Below are 26,688 nucleotides of genomic sequence, written 5' to 3' on the forward strand. Positions count from 1 at the left end.
CGGAAAGGGCATCCTCCCCAAAAAGAGTATGCTATGCATCAAACTTTTGCAGAATGCATTGCTAATTTGAGTTTACAAATTGATGGATGAGCGGGGGAGCCATTATTGTTTTAAGAAAATGAGGCATCACATATGAGACCTGTTAGATCTAGCAATTGTCAGAAAAAGTTACTGACAATAACAACAGTTCCATATTAATCTAAGTAGCCATAATTGCTGAAGATTTTTATTACAAATATGAATCTAAAACCATTAAAAAGACTTAAGCTTCATGTTCTTATCTTCGTCATTATCACCACCCTCTTGGCTTACTTCCATCAACATCAACACTCATTAGCAGTCTTACATTTTCAGGCAGTCTACGCTTTTATTCTCAACTTTGCAGCAAGAACAACGGAACGAAAAGGTTCAAAAAAAAAAAACTTAAAAAAGGTTTATAACCATGCTGGATTCTTCAAGGGAGTAACCACAGCTTTCACTTGCAAGTAATTGCTAAGGCTGTAAATCCCCTTTTCCCTTCCATGTCCACTCATCTTGTATCCGCCAAAAGGAATCGCCGCATCAAAGATATCGAAGCAATTGATCCATACTGATCCGACTCGTAATGCTCGTGTCAGGATGTTTGCAGTGTCTATGCTCTGCGTGAACACCCCTGCTGCCAGACCATATTGACTGCTATTTGCTCTGTGTATGACTTCATTCAAATCCCTGAAATAATTCGGAAAATTTTAATATGCTTATAAGCACCAATGTTATTATACTAGGTTGCAAGATGAGGATTGTTACTTGAACTTCAAGATCGACTGAACTGGACCGAATATCTCCTCTTTTGCTATCAGCATTTCTTCCTGTTATAAGCAATGGTTGTGTCAGTTAGATTCATGATCATAATTCAATCTTCTGCATAAAATAGTTCGTTAATCAGGCAACGTACTGTAACGTTTGAGAAAACTGTGGGCTGGATGTAATAGCCCTTGGTGCCAAATCTCTCTCCTCCAGCTTCAAGTTTAGCTCCACTTTCAATACCAGATCTTATGTACCTCAGAATCTTCTCAAATTGTTCTGAATCAACCTGTTCCATTTGAATAGGACGCTGTCAATGCCAATTGCGCAACTAATAGTGGGTGGCTAAGGTAAATATCTTAGTCCTTCAACATTTGAAAGCAGTCAGATAACTGTAGCATCAGAAATGGATTCCAAATTTTTGACATTTTGATTTTTTTTTTCTATTTAAGTCTTGAAAGTTATAGATAACAACCAACATATGCAAAAAGAGTATGGGAATCTGTGAAGGAATTGGGTCCAAAATCACAGATGTTGCCAGGAAGCAACAACAATAAAATTCTCTAGCAGTAGTATTTATTAGAAAGTTAATGTTGCTGATTTTACCTGAGGGCCTTGTTCAACACCCCCCTTGAATGGATCACCAACAAGACGTCTTACAGCACGTGCCTTTGCTTTTTCTATGAATTCATCATATACACGCTCGTGAACATACGTGCGAGAGCCAGCACAGCAACATTGGCCCTACAGATTTCTCAAAACCATGATCATAAGACACAGTTTTTGTTAAAATGAAAAGTAATATAAGTATGTTTGGGAACAAATTCTTGCACATGCCTGATTAAAGAATAAAGCAAAGTGAGCCAGCTCAACCGCCTGATCAATATCAGCATCCTCACAAACAATAAAAGGGGATTTCCCTCCAAGTTCCAGAGTTACTGGCTTGAGATTGCTTCTCGCTGCTAACTCGAGAACAACTTTTCCCGTTTCGGTTGATCCAGTAAAAGCAAGCTGCATAAAGATTGCAGAATAATTATCAAGTATAATCAGGTAAAAGTATACTTCCGTCTTCTAAATTAGCATTGCTCCAAATGTTCATATTTCAAACATCACAGCATACAGAATAATGGTTCTAAAGTACACTAATCATTTTAAAGGCAACACATCCTATGTTGATTATTAAGTGGCAAACTTAGAGGTGACCAAGGTCTGATTCAGAACTGGACTGGTCCAACCCAGAACCAAAACAGGTCAAAGACCTAGATCGACTGAAACTGGACTTGAACCGGACCAGAACTTCCCAGTCCAGTTTTGGCCAAAACTGAAATTTTTCCGCCTTTAAAAAAATGATTGTTGGATTTGATCAAAATCTTGGGGGGGAGGGGGGACCCTGCTAGTCAAACCGGACTGCAGCCAACCCTAGGCAAACCCATCAAATGACATCCAATTGACAATATTTCAGGCGTCTCAATTTAAGATGACATGATGGCATATGTTGATCAAGCTTTGAGCCCAGTGACAGAAACAACTATCATGCAGAACCACCCGGAGTTGTTGTGGTTCTCCAAGTAACTGCCCTGGCATGCTAAGGTCGAATTTCTATAAGGAATCAGAAACATTTTCCTAGAACCTTAAATGGATATCAAGGAAGAAACGCATATCAGGCATCATATTCTTGGACACCAGAAGATTATAGTCTATACTTGCAATATCCGATGGAATTTGTGTGCATTTGCTCTATTCACGATTTCCAATTCCAAATGCACTGATCATTAGTTCAGATGATTCATGAGAATTTAAGAATAAAACCGGATAAATCTTCAATATTGAGATGCATAATTTACTATTAACACTGACTTAAGGATGAGTTATACAGTTGCAAATACCTTATCCACATCCATATGACTGGCAAGAGCTGCACCAGCAGTTGGACCAAAACCAGAAATCACATTCAAAACACCTTCTGGAAGTCCAGCCTGTCATGAAGCTTATCTAATCAGCGCACATATGGAAAACACATGTGTAGACATTTTGTTCATCAAATGTTAGGTCCTTGATGACAGATGAGAATAGGAAGTTTTGGTAAAACTATTTATTAAGACATGCTGAAATTAATCTCAGTAAAAGTAGCCAGCCACAGTCCTACAACGACAGATGAAGCTGTTCATAAACGGACACGCCTGTTTAATCAACATATAAGTGAAAAAAAGTTACATTCAAAAGCTACCTCATGAAATAGCTTGGCTGCATATAAAGCAGTTAATGGTGTCTGCTCTGCTGTCTTGATAACAACAGTGTTGCCACATGCTAATGCTGGCCCGACCTTCCAAGCAAACATGAGAAGAGGAAAATTCCATGGAATAATCTGACCTGCAACACCAATTGGTTCATGCAAGGTTTGCACATGATGCTGCCCATCAGCTGGAACTACAAGACCATGAATCTTATCGGCCCAACCTAAACAATATTCAAAAGAAAACAATCATGAGTATTACAAACAATATCAGAGCAAAGAGTATTCTTCAAGGCATGTAAAGTAAAATAATTTTGCAATGTCCTTTTCATTTTGCTCACCAGCATAGTATCGAAATAGACGTGCAACCATTGGTACTTCAATTTTAGAAGCCTGCTCATATGGTTTCCCATTATCCCAAGTCTCAAGTGTTGCAATTTCATCATTATGCTTTTCAATCAAATCAGCAAAGCGTAGCAATATCCTTGCCCTTTCCTGGAATACAAAGGCAAAAATTCTCAAACCATAAAATCATTTTCAGCTTACACAAAACAGCAGAGTTAATATGTAAGTATAGTTACATAAGCAGTCATCTTTGGCCATGGTCCATCATCAAACGCTTTGCGGGCAGCAGAGACTGCTCTATTTACATCTTCAACATCTCCTTCAGCAACATGGGCAATCACTTCCCCTGTCCTGGGATCATATGTTGGGAAAGTCTTCCCTATAGGCACAAGACAATGACATTGAAAATAGCAGTCAAGGATACTTGAATTGTACTGTGCATCAATGAAATTCACCTGAGGCTGCATCCACAAACTGCCCATTAATTAAAAGTTGGGTATAATTCACAGCTACAGATGGAACTATTGGTCCCTCAGCAGCAGTAGCAGCTGCAGTTGTACTATATCTGCTGATTCCTCTACCAAGGTTTGAACTCCTCCCTGAAGAATATACATTTTAAAAAAATAATAATAACATTGAGGTCACGAATACAATAGTCAAAACCAACTATACAAGAAACAAATACAATTGTGAAGGCAGTTGAATTACTTCTAATGCACACATTAGAGGTGCCCCCATTTTTGACTAGTGAAAAAACAACAAAAAAATTGGAACAATCACAAGATAGGATTCATCGACATCAGCAAGATAAATGCATATACAGAACAAAAAATTATGGGAGATAGATGGCCACATTTCCACAGGCAGGGGCCCACATACACCACACTGATGGGTCCCAAGAGTAAAAGAGGCAGTTCCTCTTCCTTCCCAAATGGTAATGAAGTAAGAAAGAAAATATAGATAATTCCAGTAAAAGAGATAAACAATCAGATTGAAAACGAGAAAAGAGATCTGAGCAAGTACTTTTGAATCTGAACTATGAGCCACAAAAAGATTTGAGTTATGAACTTGTATATTCAATGGACCTCGCAAACTGAAATAAACTGCCAACTAAAAATAATTGGAAAACAAGTACAATCAGGTAGATATAATTATGATCAAAAGATTTTATTTACACCCAAGAAAACAGATTGTTTCAGTTTTGAAAAGAAATTGAAAAAAACAATAAATTGGCCAAAACTTTTCTTTTTTTTCTATCTTTCATGAGAAGTAAACTTTCTTCCTCCTCCTCCCTCCCACCACTTTTTTCTCAGCAACCAAGCAGAAAAAAGAACATCAAAGACTGTAAATTCTAATAGGGGGAAGACTGATTTCCAATAACCAACCTATAGGTGGTGCAACAAACAATCAAAGCACAAGAAAAATCATTAAACGATTTGCTTTTGGACTTTGTTTCTCTGATTTTCAATACAAAAATAAAAGCAGAAAAAGGGAAGAGGAGATTCTCACACACCTCCTGAAAACAGAGCAGAAGCAGAAGCAGAAGTAAACGAGCGAGAAAGCAACCCAGATATCCTCCTAGCAGCCATAGCAACACACTCTCTCTCTCTGCTCTATCTCTCTCTCTCTGTATGGGAGTGTGTGAGATTTTTTTTAGTGCCGTATGATTCACCTCTCTATATTATTATATATAAAAATATGGCCCCCTCCCTCTCTCTTGCTTTCTGTACAGTATATACTATCTAACAAAGTGGGGCTCTTCCAAATTACTTTTCTGATAATTATCCAATAATTTTGGAAAGAGTCAAAAATAATCTAGATACTATATCAGTTAAACGACATTAACTTTTCTGGGTTTTCTTTATAATTGACAAATTAATAAAATTTATCAATTTTTATCCTGATTTGCAGATGGGGTCACATTAATTTGTAGGTGAGAGAAGCGAGAAACAGAGGAAGATAATAAGTAAGAAAGATAGAAACGCATGAGCCAACTCACTCACCACCAGCCAACTCAACCATGAGTTAAGTGGTCGCACGCATCATAAAGTAGAGGAGAAGAGAAAGGAAATAAAAATGGATAAAAGCCAAAAGGTGGCAGAGGGCATCGGGATGATCACAGATGACATCAGCTTTTCACGGTTGCTCTGTTTCGTATTGTGGGCGCTGCAGAGTTCATCGCCACGTTTTGTGATCATTTATGCTATAATGCTATTCTGCTTTCTGCCTTTGCGTGGGAGAACTGTCCAGAGCCACTATTTGATTGTGTTTTTTTGTTTTTTTCACTTTCATTTAACATTTAAATTTTATAAAAATTAATTATTTTATAGATAATTTATTATTTAATTTTTATATAAATTCACTGATTAATCTTTTAAATTTAAAAAATATATTAAAAATATATTAATTAATCTTTTATTAATTTCAAACATTATTTATTTTACTATTTAATTTTTATAATATAAAAAATTTATTAACTGATTATTTAATTTTATAAAAATATAAATTAATTAAGATATTATTTTTTTTGTTACTGTTTTTCATGTGAGTTTTGAGAAATGATGGGAAATATATTAAAAAATTATAACTTTTTTAGCTGTAAGCTTATACGTACCATTCAACTTCAAGAATTATTCTATTCCCACCTTTCTTCTTTATTTTATTTACGTCAACCTAAATTTTATTTTTTAAAAACAATTTGGCTAACAAATTTTCAAGTTACTAAATTAAAAATAATCATTTAATCCATCCTCTTTATCTTTCTTAATGTAAATATAGTATTTCAAATAAATTTATTATTTTATTGAATTAATTAATAAAATACTTATTATTTTATATTTCTTTCTATTTGTTATTATTATTTTTAAATTTTATTAAACTAATCAATGCAAATTCCCATTAAATAAAAAATTAATTTTAGGATTTCCATCAACTATATTTTCTCTAATTAGAAAAAAATTCATTAACTATGAAAAATCTAAACATCTAACAATTACAAAAAATAATTGGTACATTATTATTAGAATAAAGAACAATTATTAATATAAAAACATTTATTAATTATTTTCTCAATTTTAAAAAATATATTAAAATATTTATAATGTATTAAAAAATATTAATTAATTTTTTTATTAATTTTATCATTAAATATTTTATTATTTAATATTTATAATTTTAAAAATCTATTAATTAATTTTTAAAATTTTTAAAAAATTTACTAATTAATCTTTTTATATTAAAAATATTTTAAATTTTTTTATAATACTTAACTATTAAAATTAATAAAAAATTAATTAAAACATTAATAATATTTTAATATTTTTTTTAAAATCAATCCATTTAATAAATTTTTTCATATTATAAAAATTAAATAGTAATTTTTTAAAAAATATATATTATTATTATTATTATTATTATTATAGAATTGTATAAGACCAAAATTAATTGGATGAATATTATCAATTTGGTCTCTTAACGGATAATCACGACCAATCATCTTTGAATGGATTAAGAGAAGTACTCTGCGTGTAGATAAATTTAACAAAGAAAGAAGAATTGAGGTTGTTATCTAATTTTTCTTTCTCTACAATTAGCAATATTTTTTTAAAGATGATAAAATTAGCAAGAGTTTTATTTTTATTTTTTTTTCCCGACACGTTGGATTGGATATAGTTTTGACATTTCAAACCCTAGAGGTAGTTTTCAAGGTTGAATATTCAATGAACTTGTGTGTCTAAATTGGACATTTCCACGACCTTGATAATTTAAGGAGCTATTCTATTAAAAATACACCGGTTTTATTTTTTTTATAAATGATAAAGTATAATGATTATTTTTTATTAAGAAAAAATATTCATATCATCTCATCTTATTTTTTAAAAAATATTTATTTTTATTAAATAAAATAAAAAATACTTCTATAATTTAATAATTTTGTGACATAAATATAATAATTTTATCATCACCAAACTTTAATAATGCTGTAAATATGTTAAAAATAAAATACATAGTTATATATATACATGAAAAAAATATATAACAGAAATATATTTTTTTAAAAATTTAAAAATTAAAAAAAAAAAAAAGGCAAACGAGGATAGGACTTGAGATGTCTGGAAAATTGAGGTCGTAACCTACCAGATTTACGCTTGTATTTCATGTTCACATCAAACAAATATTTATTTAATTATAATATGAGTAAAATAAGATCGAAAAAAAAGAGAGAAGAAATTCAATCACATCTTTTTGAGAGCTATAGATATTTCTTTCAAAGTTAAATTAAATAAAGATAGTTTCTGAAGATAGATTCACCTACCTGTATTATAATGAACTAACACATCGTTTCTGACATACTCATATTATTAACTTACCCTCAACCCTTGCTTTTCCTCAAATTAGGTCAACTCAATTGAGTTTTTCTTTTCTTTTCTTTTATAAAAAACACTTCTATATCTAAAATTCAAATTTGGCAGCCACAGGTTTCATTTGACAATAAATGTTTCTTTCAATTTCTAAAGTCTCGGTTCGATATGTATATATATATATATATATATATGGTAGCCATTGAGTTATTGGCTTGATCAATTCTCTCTGGTTCGCTAGTTTGCGTCAGAGAAACACTGAGAAGACTTTTGCTTTCTTTGAATTTATACATAATATCTGCTTTATTGCGCAGAATTTTCTATTATTTAATAATAATTTATTATTTAATTTTTGTAATATAAAAAAATTTATTAATTAATTTATTAATTTTAAAAAATATATTAAAATATTTTAAAATATTAAAATTTATTAATCAATTCTTTATTAATTTTAAATATTAAATATTTTATTATTTAGTTATTATAATATTAAAAAAATTAATTAATTTTTTAATTTTATAAAAATGTAAATTAATTACGAATCTTCATCACCTGCCTTACATGTTTACATGGATGCATATTGAACTAATAATATAAATCCGCTTCAAGGTATTTATTTTTTTTTTCTAACTTAAAATTAATAGATAAATTAATTAACATAATTTTTAAAATTTTATAGATATTTTAATATATTTTTTAAAATTAAAGATTAAATATTGAATTTCCCTCCACTACATGGCAGTAATAATTTTCCCTTCTTTGAATTGGAAAACAAACGATTAGCTTGGTGAAAGAACGAAAACAGCCAGGTTATTTTTTTTGCAGAACGCCAGAATGTAATTTTCTAATGCAAAATAAACTGAAAGATGAAGTTCAAATTACCAAGTTCTTTTTTTTGGATGAATGAAGGAGATATAATCTGTGCTTTGAACGCCTGGAAAGATAATGACGACAAGGTGCAAGGCAATTGCTGAAGATAACATGCAACGAATAAAGAAACTAAGAAAGCCAAACTGAGTAATTGAATTGGTTTTCTGTTATCTAATGCTCCATAGATAGTCTAAAGTCTGATAGATGTCATCCGCAAGGGGCACAAAACTCAGAAGCCAAGCAGAACTGAATCCATTTCTTGAACCGTTCACGAAAAGCAGGAAGGAGGGGCGGTTGGTTAAAAAAAAAAAAAGAAAGAATCATAAGCTCAGCAGAAGTTGCGGATTAAGCAAGGATAGGGATCAAAATTTCCACTTCCTACCCTAAGACCGAGTTTCATGAGTTATCAATTCTAGGATACAAACTGAACATTATACAGTATTTTATAGAAGCAAAGGTAATTTAGATAGTTCCGCAGTGAAGATACATATACAAACAAATATGTATCAGGCATACAACTAGATGAGAGGAATGTGGGGTAGTTTGCTTCACCACTTGCTTCAGACCCATCAACTTATCCTTGCAATTTTTTCCAACTGGGCACAATGAGATAGCTTTTGTATAATAATTGGGCTCATTCGCTCTATCAGATCAGCAAAAACTTTTCCGCTGTCGAGTTGGTATGACTGATCACACAATTTTGCATAACTTACGTCCTCTTAATCTTCGAAAATGTTCCAGTCTCAGAAAAGTAGGTGCTCTGGGTTCCACTGCCGAGTTGGTGTGCATGAGCTTGCGGATTTGTGAGTTCAATACCCTATCAAGAAATATGGTAATTAATATCAGCAAACAGAAAAACATGTGAAGGAAAAGAATTATGAGAAATACAAAAAACTAAAGCATGACCAAACAATAGCATACAAATGGCTACTTTTGAGGTTGACTGACATCAGGGTAAAAGCTATGCAACCAAACAGTTTATTTCTGTAAGTTCCTTGAAAGAGGCAGAAGGTACTAGATCTTTGCATGGTCAGCTCTTCCTTCAACAAGAATATTTTACAATTCACAGCATTGCAATCCAAGCAACACGAGACCATCCAGCAAGTTTTATGTCCCTCCCCAATCTTGTGGTGCTATCTCCTTCTCTCTCATTCAGTATACATACAATTCAAACCTAAGATCTACCCTCAACAACCTTAATGACAGAGTCAAGAACTAGAAGCAAGCAAAGAACAGTAACTTCCAGTCCTGGATAAGAAGCAACTCCCAGTCAAGAACTGTACTACATCCTTCACCAGCTTGGAAGTTCATAAACATAATAATGTTGACAGCAATTCATGATCAAGGTGACAACAAGCAAACTCAAACCTGCACAGGCGTAAATGCCAGACTTGATGTCAGACCAGATGTAGCCCCGCTACTTCCATAAGTCTTCTCCTTGAATCTAATAACAAAAACACCAAATATAAGGATAATATGACACATACAACATATATATATATATATATATATATATATATATATTAACTTCTATGCTAATAAAAATTACAGCTTAATTCGAATTCCATTTTTTTTTTAAAAGGAACAAAATAAGCCTACTTCTTCGCAACTTTTGCAGCAAGCTTGCTCTGAGCAACTGATACACGCAGCTTGCCGCTTCCAGCTTGACCAAGCATCCCATAGCCTTCCCCAAGTCCATCACCTAATACCCACAAGCATATCAAATATTAGAATGAAACTTCAAAATAATTGCTTAACATATCTTAGTTACCAAGAGAGATATTATCTCTTTACACCACAACCTGCTACAAGGAAAGATGTCATTTCATCCTTATAAGCAGCAATAAATAAGATAGTAGTTGGAGTATATACTTCCATAATTGGAAAAATGTAAGTTCAGGCTTAACCATATCATATCCAACCAATTGAGCATTTACAGTACAACTTGTTCACTAATCATGGTAGATAAAGGAAAGGAACAACATATGAGCTTTAAAAATCTTAAGATGCTAGGGATAAATATACCTAAAGAGCTCTCTTCAGGCACACCAAATTGCATCCTGTTGGCAAGCTTCCTCATGTCTGTCAAAGCGTATCTGAGAAGACACATCAGGGGAAGTTACAAAGAAATGCAAACGAAAAAATAACCAAGTAGGTATGAAATTACATAAACCTGCATTACCTTTCCTTCATCTTTCTCAGCCGCCGACCCCCTCTCTTTTTCTTAGGTTCAGAGTCAGGAACTGGAAGTGGTTTAGGTTGCTTTGCCGGAGGAGGCTCCTGCCACTTTTCTATTTTCTTACGAATCTCTTCCCGAAGGGATCTTCCCGTGTTTCCTGATGGATCCCCCCTGGTAGAATCTACCCGTGCAGCCAGTGTTGATTTTGCAGCCAATAATCGGCAAGCACGCATTCTAAGAGCAGGTGGTGTGGTCTGAAATACTTCTGTTTGCTCAATATAACCTACACGAAATTGAGATGTGGCTGTGGAAAACCCTGCCAGGTTCTTCTTCTTGGCACCAAGAAGCTGAACATTACAAGCAGGCATCTTGGCTAATGCTGAAAGACCACCAGCTGTTCCCATAAGCTTTGCTGCAACAGCACTCCCAACAATAGCAGAAAGATTTGGTGCAATGTATCCCATTCTGCTCTCTACGAAATCAAGGACCTTTTTCTTTGCAGCATCAAGAGCAAGAGCTCGATCACATGCATCAATTGTCTTTTGAAGGACTTCATCAGGAAGTGGCTTGCCACTTGTTGTCGATGCTGTTACTGAGACCACCATAATAATAGCTGATGGTAAAAGCCCTTCCAGGTCTACAAGGGTTAAATCCATCTCATTGCCAATCTTCTTTACCACACGTGCATAATCGATAGGATGGTGAACAAGTGATTCAAGCTCAGGAAATTTCAAACGGTACTTGTCACGAATAAAATTGTGGATTATAATTATTTCATTCTCAATGTCAACTGATAAGGCATTGCAATCCACAATAAGCTGATATTCAGGATCATCTTCCAGTACCAAACCCTGATTTGAAATATCAGAACCCTTCTCAAGAGCATCTTCCACTTTCTAAATTTAAAGAACAAATTAGTCATTATATCCATGTCAATCTGGCAAAACACCAATTACTCAAATAGCAAACTTCATCCCTTCAATAATACATATATACTTAAAGAAAAGAAATACATCAAAATTGCAAGGAAAAATAATCAATGGAGAATGATTAAGCATAGTCACATAATGCAAAAGTTGGAAGATTAAAATGAAAAAGGTTTGGTCTAATCAAACCAGGGGCCGTTGAGAAACACATAAAAATGCAATTACTGGAATTTTAAAATGAGTATTGCAAAAATGCATGAACTAACCTGCATTATGTCGTTGTATCTCTGTGTTTTCTGCAATTTAGACACACTATCCAAATCATCATAATTAAGAGTTTCAATGTCTGCCATGTCCCCATCAATGTCTTCCTCCATGTTTCCAGCATCAACATCATCTTCCTCCTGCAAGGAGAACCAAGAATGTCGAAGACAATAAATAAAGAAAAGATATCCTAAAAAACTTCCCAGTCAGAGTGCTAACAAATAAAACAGTCCAACCAACAAGTGTTATCCACTAAAGGTGAAGTCCCAAATCAAAATTCTTTTAATGTTCACAGTGAAAAAAAAATTGCAAAAAGAAGAGCAAAAAAAAATGGCTAAAAATACTAGAAAGATATACTCACAATAATATCAGCATCATTGTCAGATAGCTCATCAAGATCCGCAAGGAAAGAATCAGCAAGAGTTGCCTGAAAACATTAGCCAAGAAAAGCAGACACAAATATAAACTTATGAAACTCTTTCTACAAACACTTGGCATGCATATATTAAGCAAAGAAGAAGAAAAACCATGGAAATTGAACTTTCCAGTAAACAACATTTAAAATCATTCGAAACTAGCTCATCCACTCACAAAATTCCATCAAAATAACAGCAAAAAATGAGAAAATAATAAATTTCAAATACTTCTATTGCGTTCTATATCACAATGAATGTTACAGCGCTAGGGTTTTTAAAACCTAATCAGATCCACTCTTATATGCTACTAATACATCCACAATGTTTACTCGGTACTCGGAATCCTCCTTTCCCTAAAATTTTAAGGTGAATTGATAGTTAATCTTAGAATCAATTAACAGGTTGTTGGAATTCCACCTATTTGTTTCAATTGACGAAAATCTGCAACTACTAAATTTTCTTAGAAAATAAAATCAAGAAACTCAAACAAATCATAAAAGCTGAGCCATAAGCGGACATGCACGATAACACTAACCATTTTTTTTTGCTTCGGATTCAGCAGACGCTAAACAAGGTACCCGCCTTCTAGTTCTGAGGTTTATCCCTTACCGTAATGGTATAATAATGTAGTAAAATATGCTAATATTCATTTTTTCTTTTTTCTTTTTTTATGAATGAATATCAGTTTCACTTAACTAAAGACGTTTAATTTTTTTTTTTTAACCGTATTAATTTATAAATTTTAATTTAATCTTGATTCAGCTAGAGTGTTGAATTATTTAATTATAATAAATAATCAAATTAAAATGATAAAATTTGATTATTTCAGGATATTCAGTTATTAATTGGTGATTTTTTAAAAATTCAATTTTCATTTATCCATCATTACATTTTTTTGTAATGAAATTTTTATTAATTAACATATTGCTTTTCATTTACTAATAAATAATATTTAAAATTATTTTATTTTAAAATAATTTTATTTTATAATAATTATTTTACTAATATAAGTCATATTATTAATGAAAGTTTTTATTTATATTTCAATTAATTAAAAATACAAAATATTTTTTTATTAATATTTTAAGAAGGTGTTGGAAATTCTGTTGGCTAAAATTTTAATTCAATACCATTCTAAATTTTTCAAAAAAATTTTACAATATAAGCCTAATACAGAATTACAAGCCCACTGAGTGTTTGTCAAGCCTAAACTAAAATGTCCACTTAGCCCAATCCAATGAGCCTAACACAGCCGTTCACATTAAGAAACCATAAAATACCAACTCTCACCGCTTCGTCCATCGCTGGCCACCAATGTCAGTAGAGCAAAAATGAAAACACCATCTCTGACCAGTAAAATCGTCAAAATAAATATGCAAATAAAAAAAAATTCATAACAGAATGTAAGACAGAACAAAAAATCTAAAATTTAGAAAATTGAACATTACTCTTAGCAAACTCACAAAAATAGAATGTAATGACTCGTTATCGACCACCATTAGAGACCACCATTAGAGAAGAAAAGTCGGCTCATGATTTATAAAATTTATTAGGGTCGGAACTTGTATAAACAATATATAAGTGAAATTAATGCTCCGTTAAGTCTAGGACTTGTTTTTGTTTTGGGCCACTAGACTCACACCATTGAAACTTGCCTATGTAGAGACCAGCCCAACCCGAGACGATAGTGTATTGGAGATAGTGGATTCTACAGTAATTTTGTTTAAAATAAAATAGATTAGTTTTATTTGGGTGAAATAAATATTTCATAAAATATTAAATTAGTATAAAATTAGTGGCATATCACTGTACATAAATCATAATTATATATTTTTATTTTATAAATAATTTTTTATTACTTTAAATTTTATTTTTAAAATGATTATTTTAAACACCTAAACAGCTGGTAAAATAAACTCCTCAAATTTCATCGATTATAACTTTTATAAAATAAAATAAAATACTTTATTTTAAAAAAATGATATACATTGCCAACTAAAAAATCCTTCCAAACATGAAAGGAGAATAATGTGATTATTAAAATTATTTTTAATTTTTTAAAATTTTGTATTATTATAATTTTTTATTTAGTTTTATTTTTAAAATACTTTTAATTTTAATTTTAATATTTATATCAATTATAAGTTCTTAGTCTTGCTTATATTGAACTTCAATTTCATTTAAAATTTTATCGACTTAATTAAAGTGTATGAAATTTATTAAAAAGTGATTACTTCCATAAAAAAAAATTGATCAATAAAAATGTCCATTATATTTTAATATTATTATAATAAAAAATAAATTTAATTAATTTTTGAAATTAATTTATGTTAAAGTTTTATTATTTAAATTATGTTTGAAGTTTATATAATTTTAAATTCTTAATTTTTGTAGTTAAATTCTTTTAATTAAAAATCCATTTTATTGTAAATCATTTAAAATAAAATAAAGCATTACTTTCACCTTTTAAAACTGAAATTAGAATAATGATTTTATTATGTGATGTAACATTAATTATTTTTCTTTTAAAAAAATAAACGTTTTTTTTCATTTTAAGTTGATTTGTATAAAATTGGATTAAAAAACAAAAAAAAAAAAGTTACACTCGTGATGTTCCGAAATTCAAAAAATAGAGTTTACGGTGGTTGAACAAGTTAAGATGGAGATGAAGAAACCCCTCCTCTTTTATTTCCTTCATTTTGTTTGCTAGTGGCGCCTAGTGGCTTTTCTATTACAGTGTCATCTGTCCCTGCCGTTTAAATTTATACGTGTCAGAATTTCCCTTTACGCTAGACATCCATTTAATTTTCTCCGGCATGTATGCAGATAGGACTGCAAAGTGACTGGATCTATCGTATTTCCTTATATCACATCACCGCGGACTGAGCTTCTTCCTACTGAATTTAGGTTTGAGAGTGACCCGGTCTACTCCACGTGTCTGGGTCAGGACTGGAGGAATTGGATCGATCTGCTGGAGGGGACTTTCAAAATTTTGAATTTAATTTATTTCTTTAGCTCTAACTTTCTCCTGAGAGGCTATGATCCAGTGATCATCAACTCCCATTATAAATTAGAAAATTAAAATAATAATTTTGTTACGTGATGTAGCATTAAATATTTTTTAAAAAAAGTAAACTAAAAATTTGTCCTTTTAAATTGATTTGTATAAAAATTGATAAAAACTAAAAAAACGTTAAAACCAATAAAATTTTAACTCTATTTAATTTATTAAAAATTATAATATATCACATTTAAAATTAGGTATAAATTTTTATTTGATTAAAATCAAATGCTTTTTTATAATTTAAAAGTTTAATGTTTATAATCTCTATGAAATAATTTTAAAATTTAAATTTTAAAAAATTATGTAAATACTAACATCAAAGAGAATGATATAAAGAATAAGACTCCCCTTATCATAAAGCGGTATAGAAATTAACAATAAATTTCAATTAGATTTTCACTTTATATGAGTATCACTGTTTAATACTGGTGTAAGTTTAATAAATAATTTTTATTTTATATATATATATATATATATATATATATATATATAATACTCATAATAATAGTGTAAGTTTAATAAATAATTTTTATTTTTTAAATAATATATATATATATTTTTTTAAATGAGAATAATATGAGATTTATTAAATTTAATTAAATATATTTATTATCAAATTAAATATTTGAGTGAAAATAATATATTTTAATATTATTAATTTTTAGTATATTATTTCGATATGATGAGAGATAGAAACCTCAATAAAAATTCGTTGGAGAGGGACCAGGCATTTGCCGATCCAACGAATGAGAAAAGGTTAAGGTTTCAAACTTTCAAGTCCCACCATGCATGGAAATAAGGGTATGCACTCATATTGCATATCATATCAGATGAACCCCTGAAGTGAAAGAGGCAGCCAATTGCCAATAATTTCCATAAAGCAAATGATTGTGATTTTTACACGTCAAAGTCACCGCCCATCCATTTGAGGGTGTCTGTTATTATCACCCGTCACCCCCACCATCTGATGCTGTTCCTTTTCTTTTCACACCGCCCTTACTTTTTTCGCTGTTGCTTCCTCCATTCTGTCTGTTCTATTTGACACATAATAATAAATAAATTAAAATTTATCACATCTCAATTTCATGTGCTAATATATATTTTATTATAAAAATTAAATTTTCGATCTTATTAAAAAAAATAGTAACCACTCATTTCAACCACATGAGTTATTTTTTAGTTCTAGCTTTCATTTTTTTTATTGAAGATTTCAATATTTTGAATTTCCTTGTTGGATTTGATTTGAAATTTTATTTTTAACAATGGTTTGGAATTTAATTGATTAGATGCTCTCACTACTAATATAATAAAAGTTTCATAATTTTTATTTATTTTATTTGTTATATAAAATAATATTTTTTTATTAAAATTTTAATTATATTTATTTTAAAAATATTAAATTTCATTAAATATTAAAAAATATTTTAAGAGATTTTTAAAAGATAAAATAAAATTATAATAATAAATTTATATGTAATTATAATAAAAAATAAATAATATTCTTAAAATAATTAAAAAAATAATAAAAATTATGAAAAAAATATTAAGCTTTATAAGAATAACATGTATGTCCCGTAATATTAAAAATTGAAACGGTTGTACTCACAAATTTAATCTGATGGTAAGAGTATCTAAATAAATTTACTCTCTTCAGTTAAAAAAAAATTAAAACAGTTAAAATACTAAATAAATAATGCTCCTTTAAGCTACCGAAACCATATGGAAAATCATGCAGCTCCTAATTATGAACATATGAAAACTCTTAATATATGTTCTATTTTTGTGAATAAACTTATATTTAATTTTTTAAAAATAATTAATCTTTAATTGATTTAATTAATTTTTTAGTTAATTGTTGATGATTTTTCTTTACAAATAATTACAACACCTTAAATAAAAAATGAGATTGTTTAAAAAAATAATAAAAATGAGATGGGTAAGTAGATGGAAAATTTTGTTTTAAAATATGGTAATTTTTCTTTTTATCAAAAGGCAAGATTTATTGTGTATTTGTAAGATTCAAACAGATTAAATCAAAATACAAATAAGATATGCTTTCCTTTTAATTACTATAAACTCATTCAGAAAGTCTAGTCTAAAAAAAAAGAAAAGCAGGCCAACCAAATCTTTCACCACAGCCGATCAAGTCACATCCCCGCAAGTATCAACCAAGTCATAGTTTCTTATATTTGTAGAAAAAGTACTAAGCTAAACAAAAATAAAAAACAACAATCCAATTGAAATTAAAGATGTGAAACCATCAAAAACAACAATATAATAAAAAATAAAACCTTTGAATATCGTTATAGATTTAAAATTGTGGGTTTAATTTTTATAATATGATTATGCACATTAGCTTTATATTATTTAATTAATTATAAATAATAAGTTTGGTATATAAAAAATACACAAAATGATATTAGTTATGAACCTTTTACCTTAAAAAAAAATTTAAAATTTTTAGTAAGATAAAATTAAATTATAATAGTAAATTTATATATTAATTATTTTAAAAAATAAGGGACGAAGTAATTTAATATGTTTATATTAAATATTATTTATGAAAATAGGAATTTCAAGTTTAAATAAATATAAATAAAAATATGATAATAAATTAGAAACACAATTTAAAAAGCTCACAGAAGATATTCAACACTAATATAAGAAAAAAATAACAAATTAAACAAGGAAAAAAAAAAAAAGAAAAAGAAAACAACTCCCATGCCAAAGTTGTCAACCCTAATTGAGAACCCTATCATTCTCTATTCGTACTTCTCTCTCTCTCATGACACTGCCACAGTCATAGCAAATAGTGAACTCCTCCACCTCTCCTTTTGAGCTACAGCCTTAGCTGTTTGATATTTGATACTATTTGATATTTCTTCATCTTCTCTCTCTCTGGGGAAAAAGAACAAACACAGAAAAAGCAGAAAACGCAGCCTCAAAAGACGCGTCTTAACTAAGCAGATTCTTTCTTAGTCAGATTATTATTCTAATTTCTCATTCAATCATCTATATAAAGCGACACCCAACCCTGATTGTGTGGCTTCGCTTCTCTTCTTTCCTTTCGCTTAATCCTCTTTAGGTCCAAAGGGGTATTGGCCTTTTGGGTTTTTCTCTAGAGACTCTGATAGAAACTGTCTCTATGGCTGAAGAGGGTCTTGCTGTGTCCAATGATTTGGCTGTCAAGAAACCCAGAGAAGATGAAGCGAATGGTGTTTCTGCTACCACTGTTTCTATGGAGACTGAGGGTAACACAGACAACAAAAGTAACAATGATTATATATCCTCTGTTATTCCTGGCTGGTTTTCTGAGATTAGCCCAATGTGGCCTGGTATGTTCCTCTCTAATTCCTGTCATTCTGATTCGGAGCTTGTTATCTATTATGGATATACAAATGTTTTTGGTATGTGGGTATTTACCTTCAATTGCATGCTGCTCTTTTTTTTTTCCTGTATATGAACAATTGTATATACATATCATGTGTTCTTGATTTTTATTCTTATTTTTTAATTTTCTTTGATATCTACGGGTTGGCTGATGCCTTTCTCTCTTAATCTGCTAATACTAGTTTTTTGTTTTAATGTCTAATCTTCTATGATTGAGTTTCAATCACTGCTCAATATATTTGCTCCACGCAGGCTTCTTAGTTGTTTTCATTGGAGATGTATATCAAGTATGTGGCCCTGAATTAGGAAAACCATACATTGTTAATGATGATGATGATAAATTGATAATAAAAGAATGCAACCGCTTTCCATTCATGGAGATGTCAACCTTCGAATCTCATATTGCTCTCTCTCTAATTCAAAGATTGTCTGGCAAAAAAAAAAATCAAAGATTGAAATGTGTTATATTTTTGCCATGAGATGTTAGCAAATGCCTTTTACTGATGGCCTTGCATAATCTAGTAATCTTACTTACAATTTCTGTGCAATTCCAGTAAACTTGGAGCAAATATGTGGACTTTTTAACTGCTTGTCTCTCCACCATTGAATGCTCCTCAAAATTTTGCAAAACGGCGCCTCAAACTAGACTATTTAACATTCACCAACTATCATTTAGTTATTTGGTTTACTTCGCCACTTGGTCTTGCTTTCTTTTTCTTTATATGAGCCCAAACCTTGTTAATGCACTTGTTTGTTTATCTGTTCAGGTGTACTGTTTCAGAGCTATTGTGTAACTTAATTAATTATCTTTTGCAAATCTTAGGCTTGTTGATTTCATTTGAGGAAGATGAATTTTAGAAAATCATTTGAACTAGCATTTTCTCGATCGTTCTATCTTTACTTGGAACACAACTCTTCATGTTTTTTCTTTGGCTGCAATCCTTATGCCATTCTGAAGTGGTTTAGTTTGTCTATTGTCAATCTTAGGCAGCCGGCAATATATTGAAGTTAACCCGCTAAAACTTTTCACCCTGTTTTGTCCTGCCTTTTTAATGCTATTCTGTGGGTGCATTTCTTTGTGTAAAGATTTGAAGTTGTAGGCTGGCTAATCTCTTCCTGAGTATATATTTTCCCTGCTTACTGTGGTAGTGTGTCTGATTTCCACTTTTGACATTTGTGTTTTCTTTCAAAATATTCATTATGACTGCAGGAGAGGCACACTCCTTAAAAGTGGAGAAGATCTTATTTCAGGGGAAGTCTGACTACCAGAATGTCATGGTCTTTCAGGCGGGTTGATGCTTTAGGGGCATTTTAATTATTTGTCCTTTACCTGTGTAAATATTGCTTAAAAGTTATTTGTTTTTGTTATCCTTTTACAGTCATCAACATATGGAAAGGTTCTTGTTCTTGACGGGGTGATTCAACTCACGCAAAGGGACGAATGTGCATATCAAGAAATGATTACCCACCTCCCACTCTGCTCAATTCCAAACCCAAAGAAGGTACATAGGTTCTTTGAAAAATCAACTCGAGATGCATCAACTTTGAATTTTGTTAAATATATTTTGTAGTTTGTGCATTGAGTACTTATTGGTAGATAATTACGTTTCTTGTAATCATCTTTAAGGATCTTGTGTTGATGAGACACTAAAGGCACTATAATAGTTGTTTGTACTCTGATTGTTTTTACCTTTTTCAGATCTCACCAAATTGTTTGTCCTTTAGGTTTTGGTTATTGGTGGAGGAGATGGTGGTGTCCTGCGGGAAGTGGCTCGGCATTCATCAGTTGAACAGATTGACATATGTGAAATAGATAAGATGGTTGTTGATGTGAGTAGGACGTCTGAAGATTTCTTTCTTTCTTTCCCCTTGTGTTGCTTCATCTTAGATATGCTCCACATTTGTTCATGTATGGACCTAGCCACTTTATCCTTGAAACATGCATATTATAATCTGTCTCTTCCTGTTTGTGTCTTCCAGGTTTCTAAAGAATTCTTCCCTGATGTAGCAGTTGGGTATGTGGATCCTCGCGTGACACTGCATGTTGGCGATGGTGTGAACTTTCACTTCCTTATGAATACTTTTTTTTCTTCCTCTCTTTCTCAACTTACTAATTGGTTGAATTTCTGTCAAATTGTGCAGGAGTTGCATTTTTAAAGGATGTTCCTGCAGGAACATATGATGCAATTATAGTAGATTCTTCTGATCCAATAGGTAATATCACTGAAACCTGCTGCATTTTTGTACTAGGTCCTTAAAAATTTTATTTCAGTTAAAAGTATGTGTTATTCACCCAGGTCCTGCACAAGAGCTTTTTGAGAAGCCCTTTTTTGAGTCCGTAGCAAAGGCTCTTCGTCCTGGAGGGGTTGTTTGTACGCAGGCAGAAAGTATATGGCTTCACATGCACATTATTGAGGATATTGTAGCAAACTGCCGTCAAATCTTCAAAGGCTCTGTCAACTATGCCTGGACAACTGTTCCAACTTATCCAAGGTTAGTACTCATCCCTGGCATCTATGCGTCCCCTCTTGTTCATCTATTACCCTACCTCTTGGTTGCCTGTGTGCTTGATCAGCGGATATCTCATCCTCAGAATTGGAAAAGCCCTATGTTTTGCCCTAAAGCAACTTTCCTTCCTGTTTTTCCATCTTCAGAAAGACTTGGTATTTATGATATTCTTTGTAGCTGACATTGGATGGCTTTTTTTCTGTCTCAGTGGGGTGATAGGTTTCATGCTCTGCTCTACTGAGGGACCACCAGTTGATTTCAAGCATCCAGTGAATGCAATAGATGCTTATGATGGCAAATCAACTACACCTTTGAAATTTTACAATTCAGAGGTACTACACAGAAAATATATTTTCAAGTGATGCTCATGATTGTAATCCTGTTCTGAAACTTCTGCTCTTAATTCCAGATTCATACAGCTGCCTTTTGCTTGCCGTCATTTGCAAAGAAGGTGATTGATTCAAAAGCTAAATGAAGTAATTTTTTGAAGAACATTGAAGGAGCTGGAGTTAAGCTTTGTTGTAGAGTGGTGGGCCTTCATCCTCACCAAGATAGTCCATTTGGCAATGAGCCATGGAATAAGTTGAGGTTTCAAGTCATTTTCAGAGTTTGTTTTAGTACTTTTAGCGTTGGACTTAATTCAATTCACAACACAGTCAGAGACATAATATGAAAGTTTAGGCTCCTTTTCTACTTCTTGGTCAGCTTTCTCCACCTTCTGCCTCTTGCAATCATAGAAATAAACCAAGCAGGCCAGAAAGTCTACCACATTCCCAATGCAAAACAAGCTTATTTGAACTGAAATTCCATTCCTTGATAGCATCATCCAACGTAGAAATTGATGTCACAATACTGATATTCCACTAAGCATTCCATACAAATTTAGAAATTGAATTAAATAGAATTAAATAATTAAATTAAATTTAAACATAAACGATTACAAAATATCTATAAAACAGTTGATACAGTTTGATTTCTCTAGTCAATTATTAGTATCCACTTCTTTCCCATACTATGAGTACTCAATTATTAGTATCCACTTCTTTCCCATACTATGAGTGAAAGGGAAAATGTAAAGATTATTATTAAAGCAGTTCATCTATGTGAATTATGTCCTATTTTCTATGATTATGTCCTCTTTTCTATGAATATGAGGGAATTTTTCCATTATTGTTCACTAATAATAGTAGAATTGCGGAAAAAGAAAAATTATGTTCAGTATATTGATGAAACAATTCAAAAAATTCAATTAATTCTAAGTTCTTATATGATTGCTAATAGAATCGAAAAACTTTTATTACAAACAAAATAGGCAATATTCCACTTTTTTTACTACCCAATCCTTCGATACATTTCGAAATCGAGAAATTTATATAGGAGCTAGTGCTATTCGAGAACAATTAGCTGATCTGGATTTGTGAATTATTATAGATTATTCATCGATAGAATGGAAAGAATTAGGGGAAGAAGGCCCTACCGCGAATAAATGGGAAGATCGAAAAGTTGAAAGAAGAAAGGATTTTTTAGTTAGACGTGTGGAATTAGTTAAGCATTTTATTCGAATAAATATCGAACTAGAATGGATGGTTTTATGTCTATTACCAATTCTTCCTCCCGAGTTGAGACCAATCATTTAGATAGATGGGTAAACTAATGAGTTCAAATATTAATGAACTCTATAGAAGAGTTATCTATTGGAACAATACTCTTATTGATCTATTAACATCTACCCCAGGGGAATTAGTAATGTGTGAGGAGAAATTAGTACTATGGATACACTTCTTGATAATGGAATCCGCGGACAACCAATGAGGGACGGTCATAATAAGATCTACAAGTCGTTTTCGAATGTAATATAAGGCAAAGAAGGAAGGTTTCGTGAGACTATGCTTGGCAAACGGGTTGATTATTCGGGGCGTTCTGTCATTGTCGTAGGCCCTTCACTTTCATTACATCGATGTGAATTGCCTCGCAAAATAGTAATAGAATTTTTCTAGATATTTGTTATTCGTTGTCTAATTAGACAACATCTTGCTTCGAACATAGGAGTTGCTAAGAATAAAATTTGGGAAAAAGAGCCAATTGTATGGGAAATACTTCACGAAGTTATGCAGGGACATCCAATATTATTGAATAGAGTGCCAACTCTGCATAGATTAGATATACAGGCATTCCAACCCATTTTAGTGGAAGGTCGCGCTATTTGTTTACATCCATTAGTTTGTAAGGGATCCAATGCAGACTTTGATGGGATCAAATGGCTGTTCATGTACCCTTATCGTTGGAGGCTCAAGCGGAGGCTCATTTACTTATGTTTTCTCATATGAATCTTCTGTCTCCAGCTATTGGAGATCCCATTGCCGTATCAACTTAAGATATACTTATTGGGCTCTATGTATTAACAAGCGGGAATCGTCGAGGTATTTATGCAAATAGGTATAATCCATGTAATTGCAAAAATTATCAAAATAAAAGAATTGACGATAATAACGATAAATATATGAAACAACCCTTTTTTCTAATTCCTATGATGCATTTGGCGCTTATCGGTAGAAAATAATCCATTTAGATTATCCTTTGGGGCTCCGGTGGCAGCTAGGATCAACGCGCTATTACTTCAAGAAAAGCTCCCATCGAAGTTCACTATGAATCTTTGGGTACCTATCATTAGATTTATGAACACTATTAATAGTAAAAAATATAAAAAAGGAAATTCTTTGTATATACATTTGAACTATTGTTGGTCATATTTCTCTTCATTGAGAAATCGAAGAAGCTATACGAGGGTTTTGCCAAGCTCAGATGGTATCTAATCTAATCATAGGGATCTAAGCTAAGTAATTCTATGATACTGACATGAATTCTAATCTTGAAACGATCCGGAAATCGGACCGCTACCGGCGTTAGGATTTAGATCGACTTAAGGTCATTGGAACCCATAGCAAGCCTACTATACATCCTGTGTACCTGATAAAATCCCATACATGATCATACATCATTACAAAAACTTAAACATTTCCATGAAATCGAGCTCAACCTGTGCATATATCATACTGAAAACATAAAACTCATACTAGAGCCCTCATCAAATGCTCTAGTATGGTTAACATCACATGCCTCAAGCTTGGTTCAAACATAAAACATATTAAACTTTTACATAAAGATCATGTTAACAGGGATTACAAGGTAAAGAAAACTAGGGTCAAGCACAATTCTAATCCATTATACATTACATGTCCACAACTATTATATTACATTAACTATACCAGCTACTATGCCGACTTCCCAAGCTATTTTCGACCCTACAAACCTGGAGTTAGGGGGAATAAGCTATAAGAGTCTAGTGAGCAGAACATAAAAACAGTTTAATAAACATATGTTCATATGGAATGCGTCATAGCACAAACAATTCACAATAAGATGGACTTGTCACCAGTAACCCTCTATATATTCCAAATAGTGTCTGGCCCTCGACGGAGCTCCTCAGGACTTCCTCTCAAATATAACATAACATATCCATAAATGCCATGGGCGTAGAATGGGCAGCCCTGGTCTTTCTCTTACATAGTGCCAAGACGTGTAGAATGGGCAACCCTGGTCTTTCATATCCGTCATAACATAACATGCTCGAGGGCTAGTGGGTCATCCAATATCCATCCACAACAACAGTAAATTATGTAATGCATCATATTCGTGAATTCTAATGCAAACAACCTATTACATATCATGGCATTTGTGATGCATGAACATGCTCAAAAAGTTTGATTACTTTAAAACAATAGATTAGTTTAGTTCTACTCACCTCCGGCTGAAGCTTGACTTAAACTGGCGCATTTACCTCACTGCAAGCCTCTACGGTCTCCCTAGTCCGATCCTACACAAATGGACTCAAATGAGAGACCAAACACAACTATTACATGACTCTAAACAACTCCTCAAAAACCTCCTAAAACATAACAAAACATACATAAGAATCAAGCAAAGGAAGGCTGGGCAGAGGACTTTCAACGACAGATTCGACGGACGAAGGTCCCCACAGATCCGAAATTCAGACACTTTTAGGGGCAGGTTCGGCGGCCTAACCCCTTCATAGATCCAAAAGTCCATCCTTTCGGGGGCAGGTTAGGCGGCCAAAGGCTGCCTCCTCAGGCAGGTTCGGTGGCCAAAGGCTGCCTCCTCAGGCAGGTTCGGCGGCCGAACTTTGCTTTGGCGGCCGAACCTGGGTTCTCCAGGATGATAGAACCCAATTCTGCCTTATGCACTCAGCTACCAAAACTCTCCAAAACCTCACATCCAACCCCTCAAAACATGCATACACACTCATCAAGCATAAGGGACATAAAACTAGCCTAAATCCCAAAGAAATAACAATAAAAACTCATAAGAGCAAACATTCATCAAAACTCAACTCAAACCCTAAAACTTTAGATTTAAACATAACATGCATTTATAGCCCTTTACCCCTTCTTAAAACTCATTTAAAACATAAGAAAGGCAAGGATTTAAGCTTACCTCTTGGAGATCTAGGAGTGACAGCAACCCCAACGTGGAGATGAGTCCAAACGGCCTCCGAAGGTCTCCAAGGTTTCAAAACTCAAATTTAAGCTCAAATCTTCAAAAACGAGGGAAAACTCATGAATATTTGAAGGAAAAATAATAAAATCAACTATGCAAGGGCAAGAACTCACCTTTGCCCGAAAATGGAGAAAGGAACTCTCCCATTTTCGGACTGGAGGCCTCTTATAGATGGCTGGCCAGACCACCTTCGAGGGCCGAAAGGAGAGCTCCCGCGGCTGCACCATGTTCGGCGCCCGAACCTGGATTTTTCCTCCAAAGTATTTTTCTTTCTTTTAAAAATTCTTTAACATAAAAACCAACAATAAACATCATAAAATTTATTTTGTAAAAACTTATTTTACCCTTCTAAGAGTTTCCGACATCCGAGATTCCGGATTCCAACGGGGATTCCATCGAAAAGTTGGAATTCCGATGCTGGAGTTTAGCCGGGTATTACAAATCTCTTCGCCTCAACTAGGACCATAGTTCCTGAATTTATATGCAAATCAAGATTGAGAAAAGGAAGTTTCTAATCATTGACTCAAATCCATTGTCGAACCCTACTCAGCGGAATATCGAGGTACTTATGGCCGAACGGGCCAATCTGGTCTTTCACAATAAAGCGATAGATGGAACTGCCATTAAACGACTTATTAGTAAGCCACCGCTACATCCATTTCATTAGGAATTGATGATCTTTTAACAACCCTTTCTAAGGGATGGCTAGTCCAAGATGCTGAACAATAAAGTTTGATTTTGAAAAAACACTATCATTATGGAAATGTATACGCG

The 26,688-nt window shown here is 32.4% G+C and overlaps 3 protein-coding genes across 3 annotated transcripts; 1 reads left to right on the top strand and 2 right to left on the bottom strand.

The window, feature by feature from the left end:
- Positions 1-142: 142 nt before the first annotated feature.
- LOC110628642 (benzaldehyde dehydrogenase, mitochondrial) lies at positions 143-5,034 on the bottom strand. The gene is made up of 11 exons (XM_021775421.2): positions 4,875-5,034; positions 3,817-3,960; positions 3,598-3,740; positions 3,358-3,511; positions 3,011-3,240; positions 2,670-2,759; positions 1,621-1,794; positions 1,390-1,527; positions 935-1,072; positions 787-848; positions 143-708 (listed from the first exon to the last, which is right to left on the bottom strand). Exons 1-11 carry the CDS (start codon positions 4,948-4,950, stop codon positions 435-437), a joined length of 1,623 nt encoding a protein of 540 aa, XP_021631113.1. The 5' UTR covers positions 4,951-5,034; the 3' UTR covers positions 143-434.
- Positions 5,035-8,909: 3,875 nt separating this feature from the next.
- On the bottom strand, positions 8,910-13,054 carry LOC110628643 (U4/U6 small nuclear ribonucleoprotein Prp31 homolog). Its single transcript, XM_021775423.2, has 8 exons — positions 12,913-13,054; positions 12,323-12,388; positions 11,964-12,101; positions 10,775-11,667; positions 10,618-10,688; positions 10,192-10,294; positions 9,961-10,036; positions 8,910-9,409 (listed from the first exon to the last, which is right to left on the bottom strand). Exons 1-8 carry the CDS (start codon positions 12,913-12,915, stop codon positions 9,302-9,304), a joined length of 1,458 nt encoding a protein of 485 aa, XP_021631115.1. The 5' UTR covers positions 12,916-13,054; the 3' UTR covers positions 8,910-9,301.
- A 5,133-nt stretch (positions 13,055-18,187) lies between these two features.
- Positions 18,188-22,032, top strand: LOC110628403 (spermidine synthase). The gene is made up of 9 exons (XM_021775048.2): positions 18,188-18,776; positions 20,042-20,118; positions 20,211-20,333; positions 20,557-20,661; positions 20,812-20,884; positions 20,974-21,045; positions 21,129-21,324; positions 21,548-21,671; positions 21,749-22,032. Exons 1-9 carry the CDS (start codon positions 18,587-18,589, stop codon positions 21,812-21,814), a joined length of 1,026 nt encoding a protein of 341 aa, XP_021630740.1. The 5' UTR covers positions 18,188-18,586; the 3' UTR covers positions 21,815-22,032.
- The last annotated feature ends 4,656 nt before the right edge of the window (positions 22,033-26,688 follow it).

Source organism: Manihot esculenta, chromosome 12 (assembly GCF_001659605.2).
Source record: "Manihot esculenta cultivar AM560-2 chromosome 12, M.esculenta_v8, whole genome shotgun sequence".
NCBI lineage: Eukaryota > Viridiplantae > Streptophyta > Magnoliopsida > Malpighiales > Euphorbiaceae > Manihot > Manihot esculenta.

What these genes read in the sequence shown, in the direction of transcription:
- LOC110628643 (XM_021775423.2), bottom strand. An exon ending in ACAATGATGCTGATATTATT is followed by an intron (nt 12,102 to 12,322) that starts GTGAGTATATCT and finishes TTCTCCTTGCAG; the next exon opens with GAGGAAGATGATGTTGATGC. An exon ending in CTGAGAAAGATGAAGGAAAG is followed by an intron (nt 10,689 to 10,774) that starts GTAATGCAGGTT and finishes GTGTCTTCTCAG; the next exon opens with ATACGCTTTGACAGACATGA.
- LOC110628403 (XM_021775048.2), top strand. Translation starts at nt 18,587, where the DNA reads ATGGCTGAAGAGGGTCTTGCTGTGTCCAATGATTTGGCTGTCAAGAAA. An exon ending in GATTAGCCCAATGTGGCCTG is followed by an intron (nt 18,777 to 20,041) that starts GTATGTTCCTCT and finishes TTATGACTGCAG; the next exon opens with GAGAGGCACACTCCTTAAAA. An exon ending in GACACTGCATGTTGGCGATG is followed by an intron (nt 20,885 to 20,973) that starts GTGTGAACTTTC and finishes CAAATTGTGCAG; the next exon opens with GAGTTGCATTTTTAAAGGAT.
- LOC110628642 (XM_021775421.2), bottom strand. Translation starts at nt 4,950, where the DNA reads ATGGCTGCTAGGAGGATATCTGGGTTGCTTTCTCGCTCGTTTACTTCT. An exon ending in GTCATATGGATGTGGATAAG is followed by an intron (nt 1,795 to 2,669) that starts GTATTTGCAACT and finishes ATCTTTATGCAG; the next exon opens with CTTGCTTTTACTGGATCAAC. An exon ending in CAGTCGATCTTGAAGTTCAA is followed by an intron (nt 709 to 786) that starts GTAACAATCCTC and finishes GAATTATTTCAG; the next exon opens with GGATTTGAATGAAGTCATAC.